At 45.9% G+C, this 17,184-nt stretch overlaps 1 protein-coding gene across 3 annotated transcripts in view; it reads right to left on the reverse strand.

Moving 5' to 3' along the window:
• The window catches only part of TAF13 (TATA-box binding protein associated factor 13), a 51,887-nt gene that overhangs the window by 12,099 nt on the left and 22,604 nt on the right, over nucleotides 1-17,184 (reverse strand). For all 3 annotated transcript variants that reach the window (XM_030203980.1, XM_030203979.1, XM_030203981.1), the window contains exon 4: nucleotides 829-926. In XM_030203980.1, coding sequence (XP_030059840.1) covers nucleotides 829-926 — 98 coding nt within the window. The remainder of the gene's footprint in view (nucleotides 1-828; nucleotides 927-17,184) is intronic.

Consider the following 17,184-nt stretch of genomic DNA (forward strand, 5'->3'; position numbering starts at 1 on the left):
CCCGCATCCCCTCTAGAAGCGCTCCAGCGATCCGGGGAGCGACCCTTTGCGCCCTCGCCCTCCGACGCCATTGCCACGAGGAGAAGAATCGGGGAACCCCCTGCCCGCTATAAAAAGGTAAAATTACCTGCTTGCCGCTCCGAGCTGTAACGAACTGGTGTCCCAGTGAGTAGCTGCAATGAACGTTTAAAGAAACGTCGAATTAAACGCCTTTAAAGACGTTTAAAAATATATATATATTTTTTTTAAACGGAGCCAGCGGGAGGGGGGAGAAAAGGAGGGACCTGGCACCACCAGGTTTGCACTTGCTCAAAAGAGCCCTCAACCCCAGGCCTCAACAAAACCTAAGGATTAGGCTTGGAGGCCTAGCCAGAGCTGCTGCTGTGTGTGACCACCACCTGCTGAGATAGAGAACATACTGAGGAGTTTCCGGCAGCACATGACCACATATAGGGAGGCAAAAGTTTGCTCTCTATCTCCACCTGCTGGTAGATGGACACAACCCACCAGTCTATGGATTGATCAGCTTGATGATATGGAATAGCACATTCTACCACAGCTTAGTAATAATATGCCTGTTAGAAAGCAGACTTGTACTCAATGAACACAACACAAAGCCAGAGGTACTTAGCATTCCACCCCCCCCCCCCAACATACAACCCTTAGAACATCTGGCCTATAGCATCTTATTTCCAAAAAGAGTTTTTCCCATTATCTACCAATGGAAAAATCTTTCAGTTAAGACCCCTGCAGTGTGTTGTAATAGGTCCTGACAGGAGAGCTTTCAAGAGTTAGTATTCTTAACAGAATAAGAATATTAGAATTTACCATTTCGGTTATGAATTCTATAACAAGGTCCTCCAAAATATCCACTGATTCAGTGTAGGGATTTTGATCATCTCCAAACCCATACATCATACATCTTACTAAGGAAAAAGAAGATATAACAATGTGTTAGGTTGCTTCTTTGTGTCAGTCCACAAGCATCACTAAGGTCATTAAAATTCACTTCCAACTCTTTCTTTAAGAATGATCAAAGTAGAAAAAAATCCCAGAAAATACTCTCAGCAAGTATAAACAAAATGTAAAAGTAAACACTAAGGAGGTTATGTACTAATGGTAATCATGCCACTATATGCAATGGGCCCTGCAGCAGATAATTTGGGATAATATTTTTTACGATACAATAGCCATCAGTTAATGATCCCCTATTTGCAATTTCTTTTAAATGAGACCATCAGTATCTTACATATCATGGATCAATCAAAGGTCAACCACTGTTAAAAATTCTTACACATGACAATCAGACCAATCACTCAAGCATGGCACTTAACCCTAACAGCATAACAGAATTCCATCGATAAATCCAAAACTACTCCCTAAAATGTAACTAATGTTCAAGGTTGCCACCTCACTAATCACAGAGTACATGATCAATAAGTTGCCAGTGAATATCTTCTACAGTATGTTGTTGAGCTGACCAACGAGCCACTAGTGAAGCAGCTATATTAACAGTAATCTGGAATGGCATTTGGTTAGCCTTAGACTAATGATTCTTTTGGTGTGACCAACACAGATCAGTGCACAACGGCATATGATTATATGGACAAAAGTGGAAGTACAAGAAATTCTCCATCCAGTGGCAAAACACCTGCCCCCTAATTCTATAAACTTGCAAGCACAAGTTATAGAATAATGTCAGTTGAATGCACATAACTTGTTAGATTAGCTGCTAACTGGCATTAACAACCAATAATTCCTTAGCGTCCCTCCGGACCGGCCCAGAATGTGACTGATGGGTTGTGCACGCCTTCCAGCAGGTGGAGACTGAGAAAAAAACTGTGACTCTAGCCAGCCAATAAGAGCCCTTGCCAGTTAGAGAAAGATCCAGTAATCTCAGTCTCCAGCAGGTGGAAGGTGGTGAGTCCTTCAGTCTCATTCCTTTTTGTCTATTCTTTCTTGTTAATTCTTATTAATGTTATTTTCTGCTGAAAGGTTCAGGTTATTTCTGTGCATCTTAAAAAAAAAAAAAAAACCTGCTTGGTAGGGGCTGAGGTCCGTGGGGGCCTCTGTTTGCCCCGGGGGTGCCACACTCGGGTTGTCGAGTCCCTCCCCCCTGTTCCTCCCTGAAGTAAAAGCATTCTTTGCTAAATTCTGATGCTTTCCATAGCAGACTGTTGTCAGGAACAGTCTGACTGAAGTAAAAGCATTCTTTGCTAAATTCTGATGCTTTCCATAGCAGATTGTTGTCAGGAACAGTCTGACTGAAGTAAAAGCATTCTTTGGTAACTTCTAATGCTTTCCATAGCAGACTGTTGTCAGGAACAGTCTGACTGATGTGAGTTTTCCTCCAGATCTTAGTTGTAAGAACTGTGGAGGCAGGGAGAGGCAGCTACTCAGTAAAAAAAAAAAAAAAAAAAAAAAAGCCTCCCGGTCTGCTGTCTTGGCAGAGCCGTTTCTGGGCTATAAGAACGAGCAGGGCAGCTCCGTAGCGATCAGCTGTTGGCTGATCAGCTGTTTTCTATTTTAATTGTTTTTCGCAATGTCGGGGAGCTCCGTGTCTTTTAGGTCTCAGCTACGGGATTTAGGGGCAGCTGTGTGGGCCGATGTTCCTTCACCGCTCTACAACCAGTACCAGGCTGCTGGTATCGATGTTTCGGCAGCGCCATCGGAGGGGTGTCTGAGTACCGCTGGTCGCGTGAGTTCGTTGTTTTACCGCCGGTCGCGTCTTTTCTTCGGTGCCGATTTCGTTTTACCGCCGGTCGCGTCTTTTCTTCGGTGCCGATTTCGGCGGGAAACGCCGCCATTTTGAATCCGTTTATGTTGGAAAGGCTAAGAGCTGAACCTAGTGAGAGAGAGCTGTCTGTGGCAGAAAGCCTCATGCTTGTTGTTTAATAAGGGAGCTGCTAGCTGGGGCAGTTTTACCCTTCCTAAGCCTCTTATGTGGGACGCTTATGAGGCATATAATCAAGTGGGCAGCAGTGCTCAGGACCTTACAGGTTCAGCTCTGGGCATAGCACTCTCGGCATTAGGTGATTCAGCTTCTATTTTTGCCCTCTCTGGGAACTATGGCGAGATAACATCTCAGCAGGGTAGGCTAAGGTACTGTTTCTAGCTTCCTAACCAAAATATTTCTGATGCCCATTTGTTTTATGCTATGTCAGCCAACATTTGCTCTGAAGCATGTTTTGCATGGCATCCTCAGTTAATAAAATAAAATTAACAAAAAAATAAATAAATAAATACATAAATAGAATAAATAAATAAACAAAATGGTTTCTCACTGTTTTCAGCCATGTTTTCTTCTAGTTTCTTCTCAATGCTGTGTCTAGGTTACTTTTATGGTGCTGAGGTACGCGAGGTCATGCAGCTTTACAGATTGGGCCAGTTAGGTTGTAGACTGGCAGGGATTACCTGGTGGAGAGCAGTATATAATCAGCTTGTCTCAAGCTCATCTTTCCTAACCTCCCCTCCCTCCCTCCCTTTGCCACCTTGCCTGAGGGTGCGAAGGTCTGGAATAAGAAGCTCTTAATGTAGTTTTCAAATTTCAGTTTACAATTTTTCTTATGATTTTACTCCAATGCTGGACCATGTCCAGAAGGCAGCAGCAGCATTGCTTAGGTATGAGAGGACTGCTGTTTTCTACTGGTATTCGTTTCTCCTCTCCGTCCAAACTAGACTGTTCAATTCAGCCATGGGTAGAGCTTGTTGTCTCATTTGTCGGGGCACACTCATCCGATCAAGGCTGAATGAGACTATAAGAACATCAGTGTTGTCATTCTGGGACAGGCCGAAGGTTTGTCACGCTCAGCGTCCCATCTCTAACAGTAGCCACCTCTGTTTCCAGGCTCTCCACTGATTCTCCACTGAATGGTCTTGGGTTGCCCAGTTTAGTGCAGATGTTCATCACCACTATCCAGTTTTAATCTCTTTGTATACTGTTTCCTTTGGAGTTATCCTCAACAGGTCACCTAGGTACTGTAATGTTGCAGTTACAGGAGTTATACCTAGTTTACAATTTTGGCATGTCTGCTGTTATGTGTCTTTCTGCTGTCTCACACATAACGGTTAGTTCTCCCGCTCTCAGTAATGAAGTGGTGCGGGGTTCAGGCTCTCCTTGCTCGTAGCGCTCAATTTGTAACATTTCAAGAGAGGTGGGCCCAGATGAGAAGGATATGCATTCAGGTTTGTTCATCCTTTGTCAGATGTTTTCCTAGAATCTCGTTGCCGTTTCCGCATCACATGCCGGGGCCGTCAGAGCTACTCTCTGCAGATTTCTGCTCCTTTGAGCAATTTTCTTCTGTCCCTCGGGCGGATCAGTGGCAATTGATCGTTACTCCATTTACTTTCTGGTTTCAAGAAAGACACAGTTTTTTCCATCCAATTTTAGTTTTCAAGGCGCTCAGTTAAGTCCTTTAAGTGCTCTCCTTTATGGCTGTGTGGTCAGGGGAGTTTTCTGACTTCTCTCGATTTTACAGAAGCCTATTTTCACATTCCTATTCATTCTGCACATCAACGTTTCCTTTGTTTTCTTTTGCAGTGCTAGTCCACCATTTTCAGTTTCAGCCTCTTCCCTTCGGGTTGGCATCTACTCTTCGTAAGTTTACCACAGTCAGGGTAGTTGTGGTAGAGGCTCTCACTATGGAGGGCATTTTAGTGCATCCTGCTTTGGATGATTTGTTGATCCGAGCAAAGTCTTCCCACACGTATCTTCAGTTGGCAGCTTGGGTGGTACCATTCTTGCAGGTCCTAGATTGGGTAGTTAATGTGCAGAAGAGCAGTCTTCTGCCTTCTCTGTCAATTATGTATCTGCGGGTCAGGTTCGACACAAGCCACGGTCGAGTGTTCTTCCATCGACTCGGGTCCTCAAGTTGCAGACTCAGATTTCGTCGCTTCGGGCAGATTTTATTCCTTCGGTGGGATGTTCTCTACAGCCTTGGGAACCAGTCCGGCAGTTATCAAGGTGGTGGCCCGGCCAGGACTCACAAGAGATCTCTTCAGACCTAGTGGTTGTCGAGATGGTCATTTCAGAAAGTTTCGCTTCATCAAACTTTGCCTCTCTCACTCTAAGTGCAGACATGTTTATATTGGTGGTTTTGGGAGTCCAATTTGTTCGAAGGTATGCTTCTAGATCAGGCCAGATGGTCTGTAGTGACGACAGATGTTAGTTTCCTCGGCTGGGGAGCTCGCTGTCAGGGGCAGTTTCCTCAGGGTCTCTGGTCTCTTCAGAAGGCATTAGGGACCAGAGCAATTTCTTCTGGGGCTCCAGATGTGTTTTTCTTCTGAGAAGCCGAGCAGTTCCACTATGGTCAGGCAATGCCACAGTGGTCGCAATTTTCAATAGATCATAAGGTACGGGGAGTCTTCCGTTGCTGACGGCGCTCCTGCTTCATTGGGCGGAGGTCCATCTGATGGTTCTTTCAGCGGCTTAAGTAGCAGGGGTCCTAAATGTTCACGCAAACTTTCTCAGTTGTCTTCTGCTCCATTCGAGAGAGTGGTCGCTAAGCGAAGTTGCCTTTCGGCCGTTACTCGTTTGTTGGGGGTGCCCGGAATGCTTCGGTTTGCTTCTGCCAGCAATGCAAAACTTCCTCTGTTCTTCAGTCGTCAAAAGGCTCCCTTAGCGCAGGGAATGGACAATCTTCTACAATCCTGCTCAGCCAGTCTAAGGTATGCTTCTGATATGTCGCTTTCTTCAGAAGGTAGAGACGCACAGGGGAAGTCTGGTTTTCGTGGTACCGGATTGGCCTCAGAGGACGTGGTGCGCCGATCTTCGACGTTGTTGGGATGGCTTTTTCTTTAGACTTCCGGTCCAGCGAGTTCTCTGGTCGCAGAGTCCTGTCTTGCATCCGGAGTCGGATCGATTCTGTCTTATGACCTGCATCTTGTTAGTGCTATCCTGGTTAAGTAAGGTTATTCTGCTCAGGTCCTTGCGTTTATGCTTTGCTCTTGTCAACGTTCTACGTCATTGATGGAAATGCGCACTTGGAGGATGTTGGAGTACAGAGGTAAAGGCTTTGGGCCTATCGCTTTTCTGTGCTTCGGTTTCGCATCTTTTGTTTTTTTCGCAGCAGGGCTGTGATATAGGCCTTCTTTTGGTCTCTCTTAAGGTGCAGTTTCCGGTTACAGTTCCGTGGTCGTATCCGAAGGAGGTCTCTAGTTAGTCTTCCGGATGGGGTCCGTTTTATGAGGACGGTTATTGTCCTTTGCCCTTCCTCACAAATTTCTTTTCCTCGTTGGGATCTGACTTTTTGTGTTTAAGGTTCTTACGAAGACCCCCTTGGTGCTTTTGTTATCCTCTACTTTGGCGGACTTGTCTCTGAAGACAGTATTTTTGGTGGCTGTTGTTTCGGCTAGACGAGTTTCGCAGTTGCAGGCGCTGTCGTGTAGTTCTCCGTTTTTAGAGTTCTGGTCCGATTGGCTAGTGTTATGAACCGTCCCTTTCTTTCTTCCTAAGGTAGTGTCTCGGTGTTTTATATTTCTGAGCCGGTGCTATTGCCTGTCTTCGGTTCGCTTTCTGGTTCAGAAGAGCAGTGGTTTTTGAAGTATTTGGATGTCAAGCGGTGTTGTAGCACAATATTAGGTCTACTGATGACATCCGGTGATCTGATTGTTTGTTTCTTTTTTCTAACCACTACAGTTTAGACGTTCTCAGTCGTCATCAAGTTGTTTAGAGAACGCGTTTTATCGGCGGGGCTTCTAGGGTCCCATCCCATATTTTCACTGCTTTGTTACTTCCCATCAGTCACATTCTGGGCCGGTCCGGAGGGACGCTAAGGAAGGGTAAATTAGACCTTACCTGCTAATTTGCTTTCCTTTAGTCCCTCCGGACCGGCCCAGATCCCTCCCTTCAGATATCTGTGTTTGTTCGGAGCTGTGTTGTTAGTTTCTTGATCTATATAGTTTAAAAAAAAAAAAAAACAAGAGAATTTTCTGAAAGGTCCGGTATGAAGGACCATGATATGTTTGAAGGCACGCACCCGTTGTTGGCAATGTGCCGGTGGCTGCTCAGGTTTTTGGATGCACAGTTTCTGTATTTCTTCTATGACTTTCCTTCTGCTTTGGTACTTTATTACTGGATCTTTCTCTAACTGGCAAGGGCTCTTATTGGCTGGCTAGAGTCACAGTTTTTTTCTCAGTCTCCACCTGCTGGAAGGCGTGCACAACCCATCAGTCACATTCTGGGCCGGTCCGGAGGGACTAAAGGAAAGCAAATTAGCAGGTAAGGTCTAATTTACCCTTGGATATAATTGGAGTTAATTGGTGCTAATTTGCAGTTACACATGTTAACTGCCCTTGGTCAGTATTTCACAAATTGTGGTGCAAAATTCAGTGTGCAACTGCAAGGGGGCAAGGCCCTGGGAGGGGTATGGGTGCACCTGACAGCAGTTGAACACTAGTATTTACACCAGCTACTGAGCTAGAATAAGTGCTTACCCCTAAAGTTAGTTATGCAAATGCAGACTTCTGCTAGTATTCTATAATAGTAATTATGCATGCAATTGCCAATATAGAATTCACACTTAGGGCTCCTTTTACAAGTGGAGCTACTGATTAGCTAGCCGTGCTTAATACAAAGAAGCACATTCAATTCCCATGGGCTTCTTGTCATTTAGCGCACACTAATCGGTAGTGTCACTTTAAAAAGGATCCCTTAGTATCCTTAATTCTGGCACCTAATTTTACTTGACCTGTAGAGAATTACCTCCTTGTCTGTATAGTGTCTCTACTCAATGCCCTCTATTGTGTTACTGCACCAACCACAAGGACCACAAGAAGTGCGAGCAGGATTAGCTTCAAAAATCAGATACAAAGAATGTCTTTCTTCTGGCAGATTAAGGTGCTCATTTTCAAAGTACATAGACTTACAAAGTTGCATAGAGGCTTATTTTCAAAGCACTTAGATTTACAAAGTTTCATAGTATCCTATGGAACTTTGTAAGTCGAAGTGCTTTGAAAATGAGCCCCACAGTAACCTATTTAACTTTGTAAGTCTAAGTGCTTTGAAAATGTGATTCCACATCTTAAGTTATTGCAATAGCAATATGTAATTAAACGGTAATCACAAAAAGTAGCATGTAGCTGCAAAACATGCCAATGTACCAAAATGGTATGCATCAAATAAATGAAACTAGAATAAAGTACTACACGCACAAACTTATTACTGTGATCCAAAAATCTCTGCGCAAGATCTCATAGATCTCTTGATTGCACTTTAAAATCTGCTGAAGAGGAACATATAGGCAGGAGGCAAAGAAAAAGGCTTACAGGTAGATGGAACAAAGCAGATAACGTAAAAAAAAAATAGTTGCAGTCTACTAATTTCCTATGTACAGATACAGTCAAATATCCAGAAATCTTATAAACTATTAGATATATTTGGTGCTGATGACACTGAATAGGGAATTGAAAATGTTCTTCCAAAAAATTAAGTGCAAAACTTCTCTGTAAAACATAAATTTCTTTAACACAACTGTGCATAGTGACATAAAAAATCCACTGTAATTCTATGTATTGGTCTATATGTATAATTGACATCTTTTATTTATTATTATTTACACTAATATTTTTTTATCTTATTATTTATACTATGTTTTTTGTATGTTTATTGACAGTTCTGTGCAAGCCCCTGACACAGCCCTTGAGAGGGTGAAACATAGCTGTGTTGGGCTTTTAATTATAGAGAAATGACAGCTTACCTGCTAATTTACTTTCCTTGAATTTTTCCAGACCATTCTCAACAAGTGGATAATATGATCTCCTAACAGCAGAGGGAGACCGAGAACTACTGACTAGTAACACTTGTATAAGGGACTGTGCAACCCTGACCTGCTCAGTATTTCGCATAGTCAAGCAGTAATAAAGAGTAGGAAACAACCTAAAACAGGAACAGTGTAACAACCAACACAACCCTAGGAAAAGAAGCGAGCACCAAAAAGCATATTATATCTATATGATGCTGAAGCTCCTGGCCCCCCTGTGACACCACGCAAAACACATACTGTTCCAGGGGCAGGGTTCGGGAATAATCTGGAGAGACTCAAGGAAAGTAAATTAGCAGGTAAGATCTATTTTCTCCTTCCTTATCATCTACTCCAGACCATTTCCGATAAGTGGGAAGTACGAAAGCAGAACTCACCAAGGGCGGAAAAGTCCCAAGACCAACAAGGAAGCATCAAAAGAAGCGTCCGGCCGAACCTGAACATCCAACATATAATGTCGGACGAAAGAGTGCAGAGAAGACCAAGTAGCGGCCCTGCAAATATCGAATGGAGGGATAAGTAAATGCTCCGCCCATTAAGTGTCTTGTGCCCATATAGAATACATCCGCAACAACAGCGGTGCCGTCTTACCACACAGCAAGTAAGCGGACGAAACCGCCTCCTTAATCCATCTAGCAATTGAGGCCTTAGATGCTGCCTGTCCTCTGCGCGGTCCCGCAAACAACACAGACGGTCTGTAGATCGAAAGTCCTCCATCCAGAACACATAGCACTTCAGCGCCCTACCGACATCTAGCCTATGCAAGAAGAAAGAAGTCGCCTCCTCTCGCGAAAAAGAAGGCAAGGAAATCGACTGATTAACATGAAAAGGGGAAGTACCTTAGACAAAAAGGAACGGACCGGCCTCAATGACACCTTCTCCTTCAAGAACACCAGAATAGGCTCACTACATGACAAAGCATGCAACTCTGAAATACGGTGCGCCAAAGTAATCACAACCAAAAACATCACTTTGACAGAAAGATCCTTAAAAGTGGCCTGCCAAAGAGGCTCAAACAGAGCCTTCATTAAGGCTGACAGAACCAAATTCAAATCCCAAGGGGGAAAATCTGGCCAGATGGGGAGATGCAATCTCCTGACCCCCTGGAAAAAAAAACCAAGAAACATCTGGATGGAGTGCCAAGGAACATTTCTGCAACGGGCCTCGAAAACAAGACAGTGCTGCCAAGTGCACCTGAAGGGAAGACAACAGCCCCTTTTCCAAACCACACTGAAGAAAATCCAGAATCTGAGCGACTGAGGCCCAACGGGGGGGAGGGGTCACCTGTTTGTCCTTGCACCTGTCTTCAAAAATACGTCAGACTTGTACATAGGCCAGAGAGGTGGACTTCTTGCGAGAACTTAAAAGGGTATGAATCACCCCCAAAGAATAACCCTTCTTCAGCAACCACGCCTGCTCAACAGCCAAGCTGTAAGCGCGAATCAACCCACGTCTGGCAATAGAATGGGACCCCGCTTCAGAAGACCGTCCTGCAGAGGAAGATGGATCATCCACTTGCATCTGCATCAGGTCCACAAACCAGGGATGGCGAGGCCAGTCGGGAGCAACTAAGACCACCTGATCACTGTGTCCTTGAATGTGCTGAAGAATGTGACCGATGAGCAACCATGGAGGAAATGTAAACAGCAGACCCTGCAGAGGCCAGGGCTCAGTCAAAGTATCCAGCCCCTCCTTTATACAACTGAAAAACCACAGAGCCTTGGTGTTCTCGGTCGTGGCCATAAGATCCATGACCGGCGGACCCCTACCGGTCAACTAGGAATTGGAATGCCGCGGGAACCAGATTCCACTCTCTCAGATCGAGATGATGCCGACTGAGGAAATCTGCCTCCTGACTGTTGACCTCTGTCACATGTGCCATGGACAGCAACTGCAGGTTCTGTTCCACCCAGGCAATGAGAAGGGTCGATAGGACCTGCATGTCCCGGCACTGAAAGGCCAACAGGGCAAAACATCACTTGAGTCTCCAGGTGGTTGATGGACCATCGGGACTCCTCCTCCGACCAGCTCCCCTGAGCCACCAGTCCGAGATAATGAGCTTCCCATCCAGGCAGGCTCGTATCTGTCGTCACTAGTACCCAATCTGGCAGGCCCTGAGATGGTACTGGTCCAGCCACCACCGAAGGCTGAGACGCACTGCCTGGGGAAGCCGAACGCAGCAAAAGAGTCTCCAATTGAGGTGACCACTGTGCCAGTAGCACCGCTTGAAGAGGTCTCCTGTGCACTCTTGCCCCTGGCACCACTTTGATGGTTGCAACCATGGAACCTAGAACTTGTGAAGAGGCCTCATGTGCACTCTTGCCCATGGCACCACTTCAATGGAGCTCCACTAGATTTTGAGCAGTTTTGAACAGTACTCTTGTTATGTTTTGGAAAGAATAAATATTTTTTGGAGTACCTTTGCACATTTGAGACTTTGTGGAGGAACTTTCTTTTGTGCAGTGTTTGTGCTTCATTCCTATCCATTTCCTCAACATTTTGGTAATGTCGAAACATACCCCCAGATACTCCAGCATGTGGCTAGGGACTAGAGAGCTCTTGGCTACATTGACTATCCACCCCAGAAACTGAAGTAGCAGAATAACCCGAGCCGTTGCTCTCTAGCTCTCTTCTACGGACCCCACTCGAATAAGCCAGTCGTCCCAAGTATGGATTTACCAGAATGCCCTCCTAGAGCAGATGGGCCGCCGCCATCATTATCTTGAAAAAGGTTCTCTGTGCCGTGGCCAGGCCAAAGGGCATTGCCTAAAACCGGTAATGCTCCCCCAAAACTGCAAAGCGAAGATATTTCTGATGTTTGAGAGTATCGGGATATGCAGATATGCCTCCATCAGATCTAAGGACGTGAGAAACTCCCTCAACTGACCCGCTACTATTATTGACTGGAGGGTTTCCATGTGAAAAGAAGAAACACGCAGAGCCTGATTCCCCAGTTTGAGATCCACAATCAGACACCAGGAACCTTCCTTCTTGGGCACCACAAAATAAATTGAACCTTTCTTGCCCATAGGGACTGGAACTACTGCCCCTACTTTGACCGGTGACTTGCAAAGAGACACAAGGAAGGCATCTGGAAGTGGGCAACGAAACTCCAGGGAATAACCGTTCTGGATAATATTGAGGACTCACTGGTCCAACATTACACAGACCCACCTCTGGTAAAACAGCTGCAATCTGTTGCCTATGGGTGTCACCGAAGGCTGGATCCCCAGATCATTGGGAAGCCTGGGCCCCCTCCGGCAATACTGGAAGGCCCTTCACGGCCCCCTCCTTCTATTGCCTCAAACGGAAGGAAAGGTCTGAAAGGACTGGCCCCTATTCCAGAAATGAGCCCACTGTGACCCAGCTTCTCTGCCTGGTCAATACCGCCAAAATTCCTGCAGATGCCTTTGACCTGCCGACCGTGCAGCCGAGCGGAACCTATCCTCTGGAAGCTGTGGCACTTTGGACTCTCCCAAGCTCTTCACCAGTTTCTCCAAATCCTCCCCAAAGAGCAACTTGCCCTTAAAGGGAAGCTGGCTCAAACACACTTTGGAGGCTACATCAGCTGCCCAATTCCTGAGCCACAGAAACCGTTGCTACACTACCACTAAAGCTAGGTTCTTCCAAGAGATGCGGATCAAGTCATACAAGGTGTCACGGTTGTGGCCATGCCCTTATGTTCAGACCAACTGATTCTCTGTATCTAGCTCTGTGACCTCTTCAGTCTGCCTTTCCTGTTGTTGTTCTTCCTGTAAGCCAAGCCTTGCTTTGATGTCCCTGCTTCTGCTTCATTTACTACTTGTGACATCATCAGCATACTCCTGCGTTGCCTTTGCAACAGGTCTATTTTCCTTTTTCTTGTTGTACTGTTTGATTCTGAGGGAACTGGTTTTCTTGTTAAACTGTGTCTCTGGGCACAGCCCTGATCCCTGTGTGAGTGGTTTGGGTTTCAATCTGTATGGATTACTTCCCTGTTAGGTTTGCTCTCAAGCAAAGCCCTCTTTTGTTTCTCTGTGTGTGTTGTTCTGCTTTAAACCTGTATGGGTTACTAGCCTGTTAATTTTACTTCCAAGCAAAGCCCTGTTCTGTTTTTGTGTGTGTGGTTCTGGTTTCAACTTGAATAGATTCCTTCCTTGTTATCTGGGCTCTCCAGAATAAGCCTGTTCTGTTTCTTTGTGTGGTTTCCCTTGTTACCTTTCACTCTTCAGAGAGCCGGTTGTTGCCAGCCCAGTTGCTTTCTTTGATTACTTTGCTTCCCTTGCCTAGCTGCTTTTCTTGATTACCTTGCTTCCATGCAGCTGGGTGTACTCAGTCTGTGCCTGCCTTTCCTTTCCCTTCCTGGCTGAGTTCTGGTAAGAACATTGTTTTGACTGCAGTGTAAGCCCTGCTTCTTTCGGATGTGTTTTAGAAGCAGCCCTTCCCTTTAGCCTACTTTAACTCTTTGTCTGCTGTGTCTCCTGGTTCTTGTGAGCACTGCTCTTTATCTGATTTGTGTATGTAAAGGCAGCTTTCCCTGTTTGCTTACTTTTCCCTTTGTCTCTGCCTGTTATTTGACTCTGTGGCACAGCCTTGTGTATTCCTATAAGCGGCTTATTTATTTATTTATTTATTTATTGATCACTTATATCCCACATTTCCTACTCATGCAGGCACAATGTGGCTTACAAACATTAAATAAAATACAGAATAGGAAAACTTAGAAGAGTATACAAGGAGTATGCAGGGGAAGAAGCAACTAACAGGGTGAACTAGCAGGGTAGGAGCCAGGGCTTCCCTTTATTTATTTATTTGCTGCATTTGTATCCCACATTTTCCCACCTCCTTGCAGGCTCAATGTGGCTTACATTATGCCGCAATGACAATTGTCATTAATGGTATGAGAAGAGCAAAGTATTGACACAATTAATACAATTAAGGTACATTAGATATCAAGAAAATTAGAAACAAAGAAATAATTAATACATCTCAGACATGCAAAATATAAGGTAGAGTATGGTGTTAAATAATAACAATATGATTAAAGTAGTCAAATTAGGAGTTCAATGTTGATTAGTTTTGATACAGATGTGATAGAGGGTCTTTATGAAGGGTTCTTATTGTAGGTCTCGTTGAATAATTTAGTTTTCAGAGATCTCCGGAAGACTGTCAGATCGTGTGTTGTTTTTAAGGGATTCGGTAGTGCATTCCAACGTTGCGCACAGATGTAAGAGAAACTGGATGCATATAACGACTTGTATTAGAATCCCTTACAGCTGGGGTAGTGGAGGTTCAAGAAAGTCCGTGAGGAACTTTTTGAATTTCTTGCTGGTAGACCTATAAGGTCTGACATGTAAATCGGGGACTCTCCGTGAATGATTTTATGAGCAAGAGTGCAAATTTTGAATGTAATTCGGTCTGTTAGTGGGAGCCAGTGTAGTTTTTTCCTGAGGGAGGTCTGGCGCTTTCATATTTCGCTTTACCAAATATGAGTCTGGCGGCCGTATTTTGGGCTGTCTGGAGTCTCTTAATAACTTGGGCTTTACATCCGGCATAGATGGAATTGCAATAGTCCAGATGACTCAAAACGAGTGATTGCACCAAATTGCAGAATACCTTCCTTGGGAAGAAAGGTTTCACTCATTTTAGCTTCCACATTGCATAGAACATCTTCTTTGTTACGTTTTTCACATGACTTTACTACTGTGTGTTGTGTGGCCAGCCTTGTGTATCCTTATGAGTGGATTCCCTTTACCCTTGAGTGCTGTATGGTACAGCCTAGAGTGTTCCTATGAGTGGTTTCCCTTTACCCTGGAGTACTGTATGTTACAGCCTAGTGTATTCCTATGAGTGGCTTCCCTTTTTTCCTTGAGTGCCTAGTGGCACACCCTTGAGTATTCCTTTGAGTAGCTTCCCTTTTCTGAGTGCTATATAGTGTTCCCTCATGAGTGGCTTCCCTTATCCTTGAGTTCTGTATGGCATAGCCGTGAGTGTTCCTCTGTGTGGCCTTGTCTTGAGTTTTTCCTGTGTGCTTTCTGTTGAGTTCTCTCTGTGAGGTTTCTGGTTGTGTTTGAGTGGATTGTTTATTCCTGTTATGTGTGACTACTAGCGCAGCCTTGAGCAGTCTCTCTGTGTGGCACGAGTGGGCCGTTCTTCCGTTTAGCTGTGTCTACTAGCACAGTCCTGTGCATCCTCTCTGATTCTATTTGAGTGGGTGGTTCTTCTGTTTGCTGTGACTTCTAGCTTAGCTTTGAGTTACCTCTCTGTGTGATTTCTATTTGACTTGGTTAGGGTTATTTGTTTATAGCTGTGGATCTAGATCAGCCCCGAGTGTCATCTCTGTTTGGTTCTGTTTGTGCTTGACTGGGTGGTTCTTCTGTTGAGCTGGGACTACTAGCCCAGCCCTGTGCTACCTCTCTGTGTGATGTCTGTTTGACTTGGTTAGGACTATTCATTTATAGACAGGGTTCTAAGCCCAGTCTTGTGCTGCCTTCCTGTGTGGTTTTATCTTTTACTTGTGGTTTGTACCATATGAGTCTAAGTGGGGTTGTCTTTTCCCCTTCAGTTTCTTTGTGTCTGTGTGTAGGGTCTTTTGAACCCTTGTTTGTGGCTGTGTTTAGTGCACTGTGTGTGCACTGCTTGAGTAGTACTTGCTCAAGAGATTCTGTTCTGTTTCTTTTCCCTTCCCTCTGGTATGATTCGGTTCCGGATCGGCTGTGAAGCCCGTACGCTTGGACTCTGTACACATTCCGGATCGGCCGTGAGGCCCACCTGAGCGGTTTATCTCCCTTTTCTGGTGGTGCTTGCTGCTTGTCTTGAGTGTGCTGTCTATTTGCCATGTCTGGTATCCTGTGTGTATTCAGTGCCTGGTTTGCCTCTGCTCTGCGCCTCCCCAGAGGACTTGTCTGCTGCAGCCCAAGGGCTTACCATCCCGGGTTCCATGACACAAGGCATCTGCCAGAAAGGCAGTACCCAATTCCAAATTAACCACGTCAGACGATGACTGCGTGGAAGAGGACGCCGGACAGTAAGGTAACCCCTCAGCCCACCTAAAACAAGCTCGAGCCACATAACCACTACAAATAGCTGCCTGCAAGGCCAAGGCCAAAACGTAAAAGGAATGCTTCAGGAGCACCTCCATACGCCGATGTTGAGGATCTTTAAGAGCCGTCCTCCCTTCTACAGGAATAGCTGCCATCACCAGACAGTCTATCTTAGGAACCCGAAAGGATTCTAAATCCGCGCCATTGCCCTACTTATAGGTAAAGGAGAATCCGGAGTTTGCCACTCTCCTTCCACCAGCTCCTTCAGGTCTTCATGTAGGGAAAAGTCTGGGATGGGCGGCGAACCCCCTTCAAAAGAAGGTCACCTTCCTGGTTACCTGAAGGGGATCCTCCAAAATCTTTAACACTTGCAGAACCTCTGCTAACAGGCCAGGCAACTCCTGATGCCTAAAAATCCGTACCACCGCAGGATCTTCCCCCAGAGGAACTGCAGAAGGGTCCTCTAGTCTTCTTGTCCCAGGGCTCCCCCTGGACGGGCTCCTCCTCCAGCATAAGCTCCAATCTGAGGGATAGGAACTCATCCAAATCCTGCTCTGGGGACAAACGGGCCTTCTTCGGTACAAGCACCACCGCAGACACCCCAGAAGACCCTACTGGGTCCCTACTATCTGTCCCCCAAAAGACTGGAGGGGAAGCCCCTCTTCAGGCAATAAGCCTGATGCAGCTGGAGGACAAAGTATGGAATCAACACTGCAGCAACTGCAAAGGCATCCTGTTTAGCAAGTACAGGGGGCGCCTCTCTCGAGTCCAGCACATGTGCAGTCGGCGACAAAATAGTGGACGTTCCCGCCACCACCATGTCCGAAAGCGCTGCAGAAACTGCCTTCCACATCGCAGCCTCTTTCACCAGGCATGGGGCCTTCCCCTGCCTCCCCATGTCTGGGGCACCTGATTCGGGCTCAGCTTCAAGAACTGGAGCGGGCTCCTCGCACATGTGGCAATGGCCGCTGTGCGCTGACACTATGAGGTGCGCTAAACAGGCCACGCACCAGTGCACCTTTTCAGCCTGGGAAGACATGCTGCCTCAGTGGTGCCCGGTGAAAAGCATCCCATCGCCTGCACTCTCCCCTGCCCCAGAGAATCCGGTAGCTAAGCTGCTCTCGTGCTCTGCCTGTTCAACTTTTTTTTTCCCCACCAGGCTCCCTGCTCAGCACTGCAAGCAGCTATGTCTTAATTTTTTTTTGTTGCTGTAGATGGTGCTCACCACCATTCCTGGGTCTCCTCAAGGAACTCCTCCCAGGCAAAGTGGGAGGAAGCCGAGGCACAGCTCCCACCAAACAAGGAGGGTGGGGGGAGGAGTGACCTGAAAACCGGAGTGTGCACCCCCAACATGGTGCAGGGGCCAAAGCCTGAGACCCAAGAGCCTTAAATTTGCTCTTCCT

This window comes from Microcaecilia unicolor, chromosome 5, assembly GCF_901765095.1.
Source record: "Microcaecilia unicolor chromosome 5, aMicUni1.1, whole genome shotgun sequence".
NCBI classification, from domain to species: Eukaryota; Metazoa; Chordata; class Amphibia; order Gymnophiona; family Siphonopidae; genus Microcaecilia; species Microcaecilia unicolor.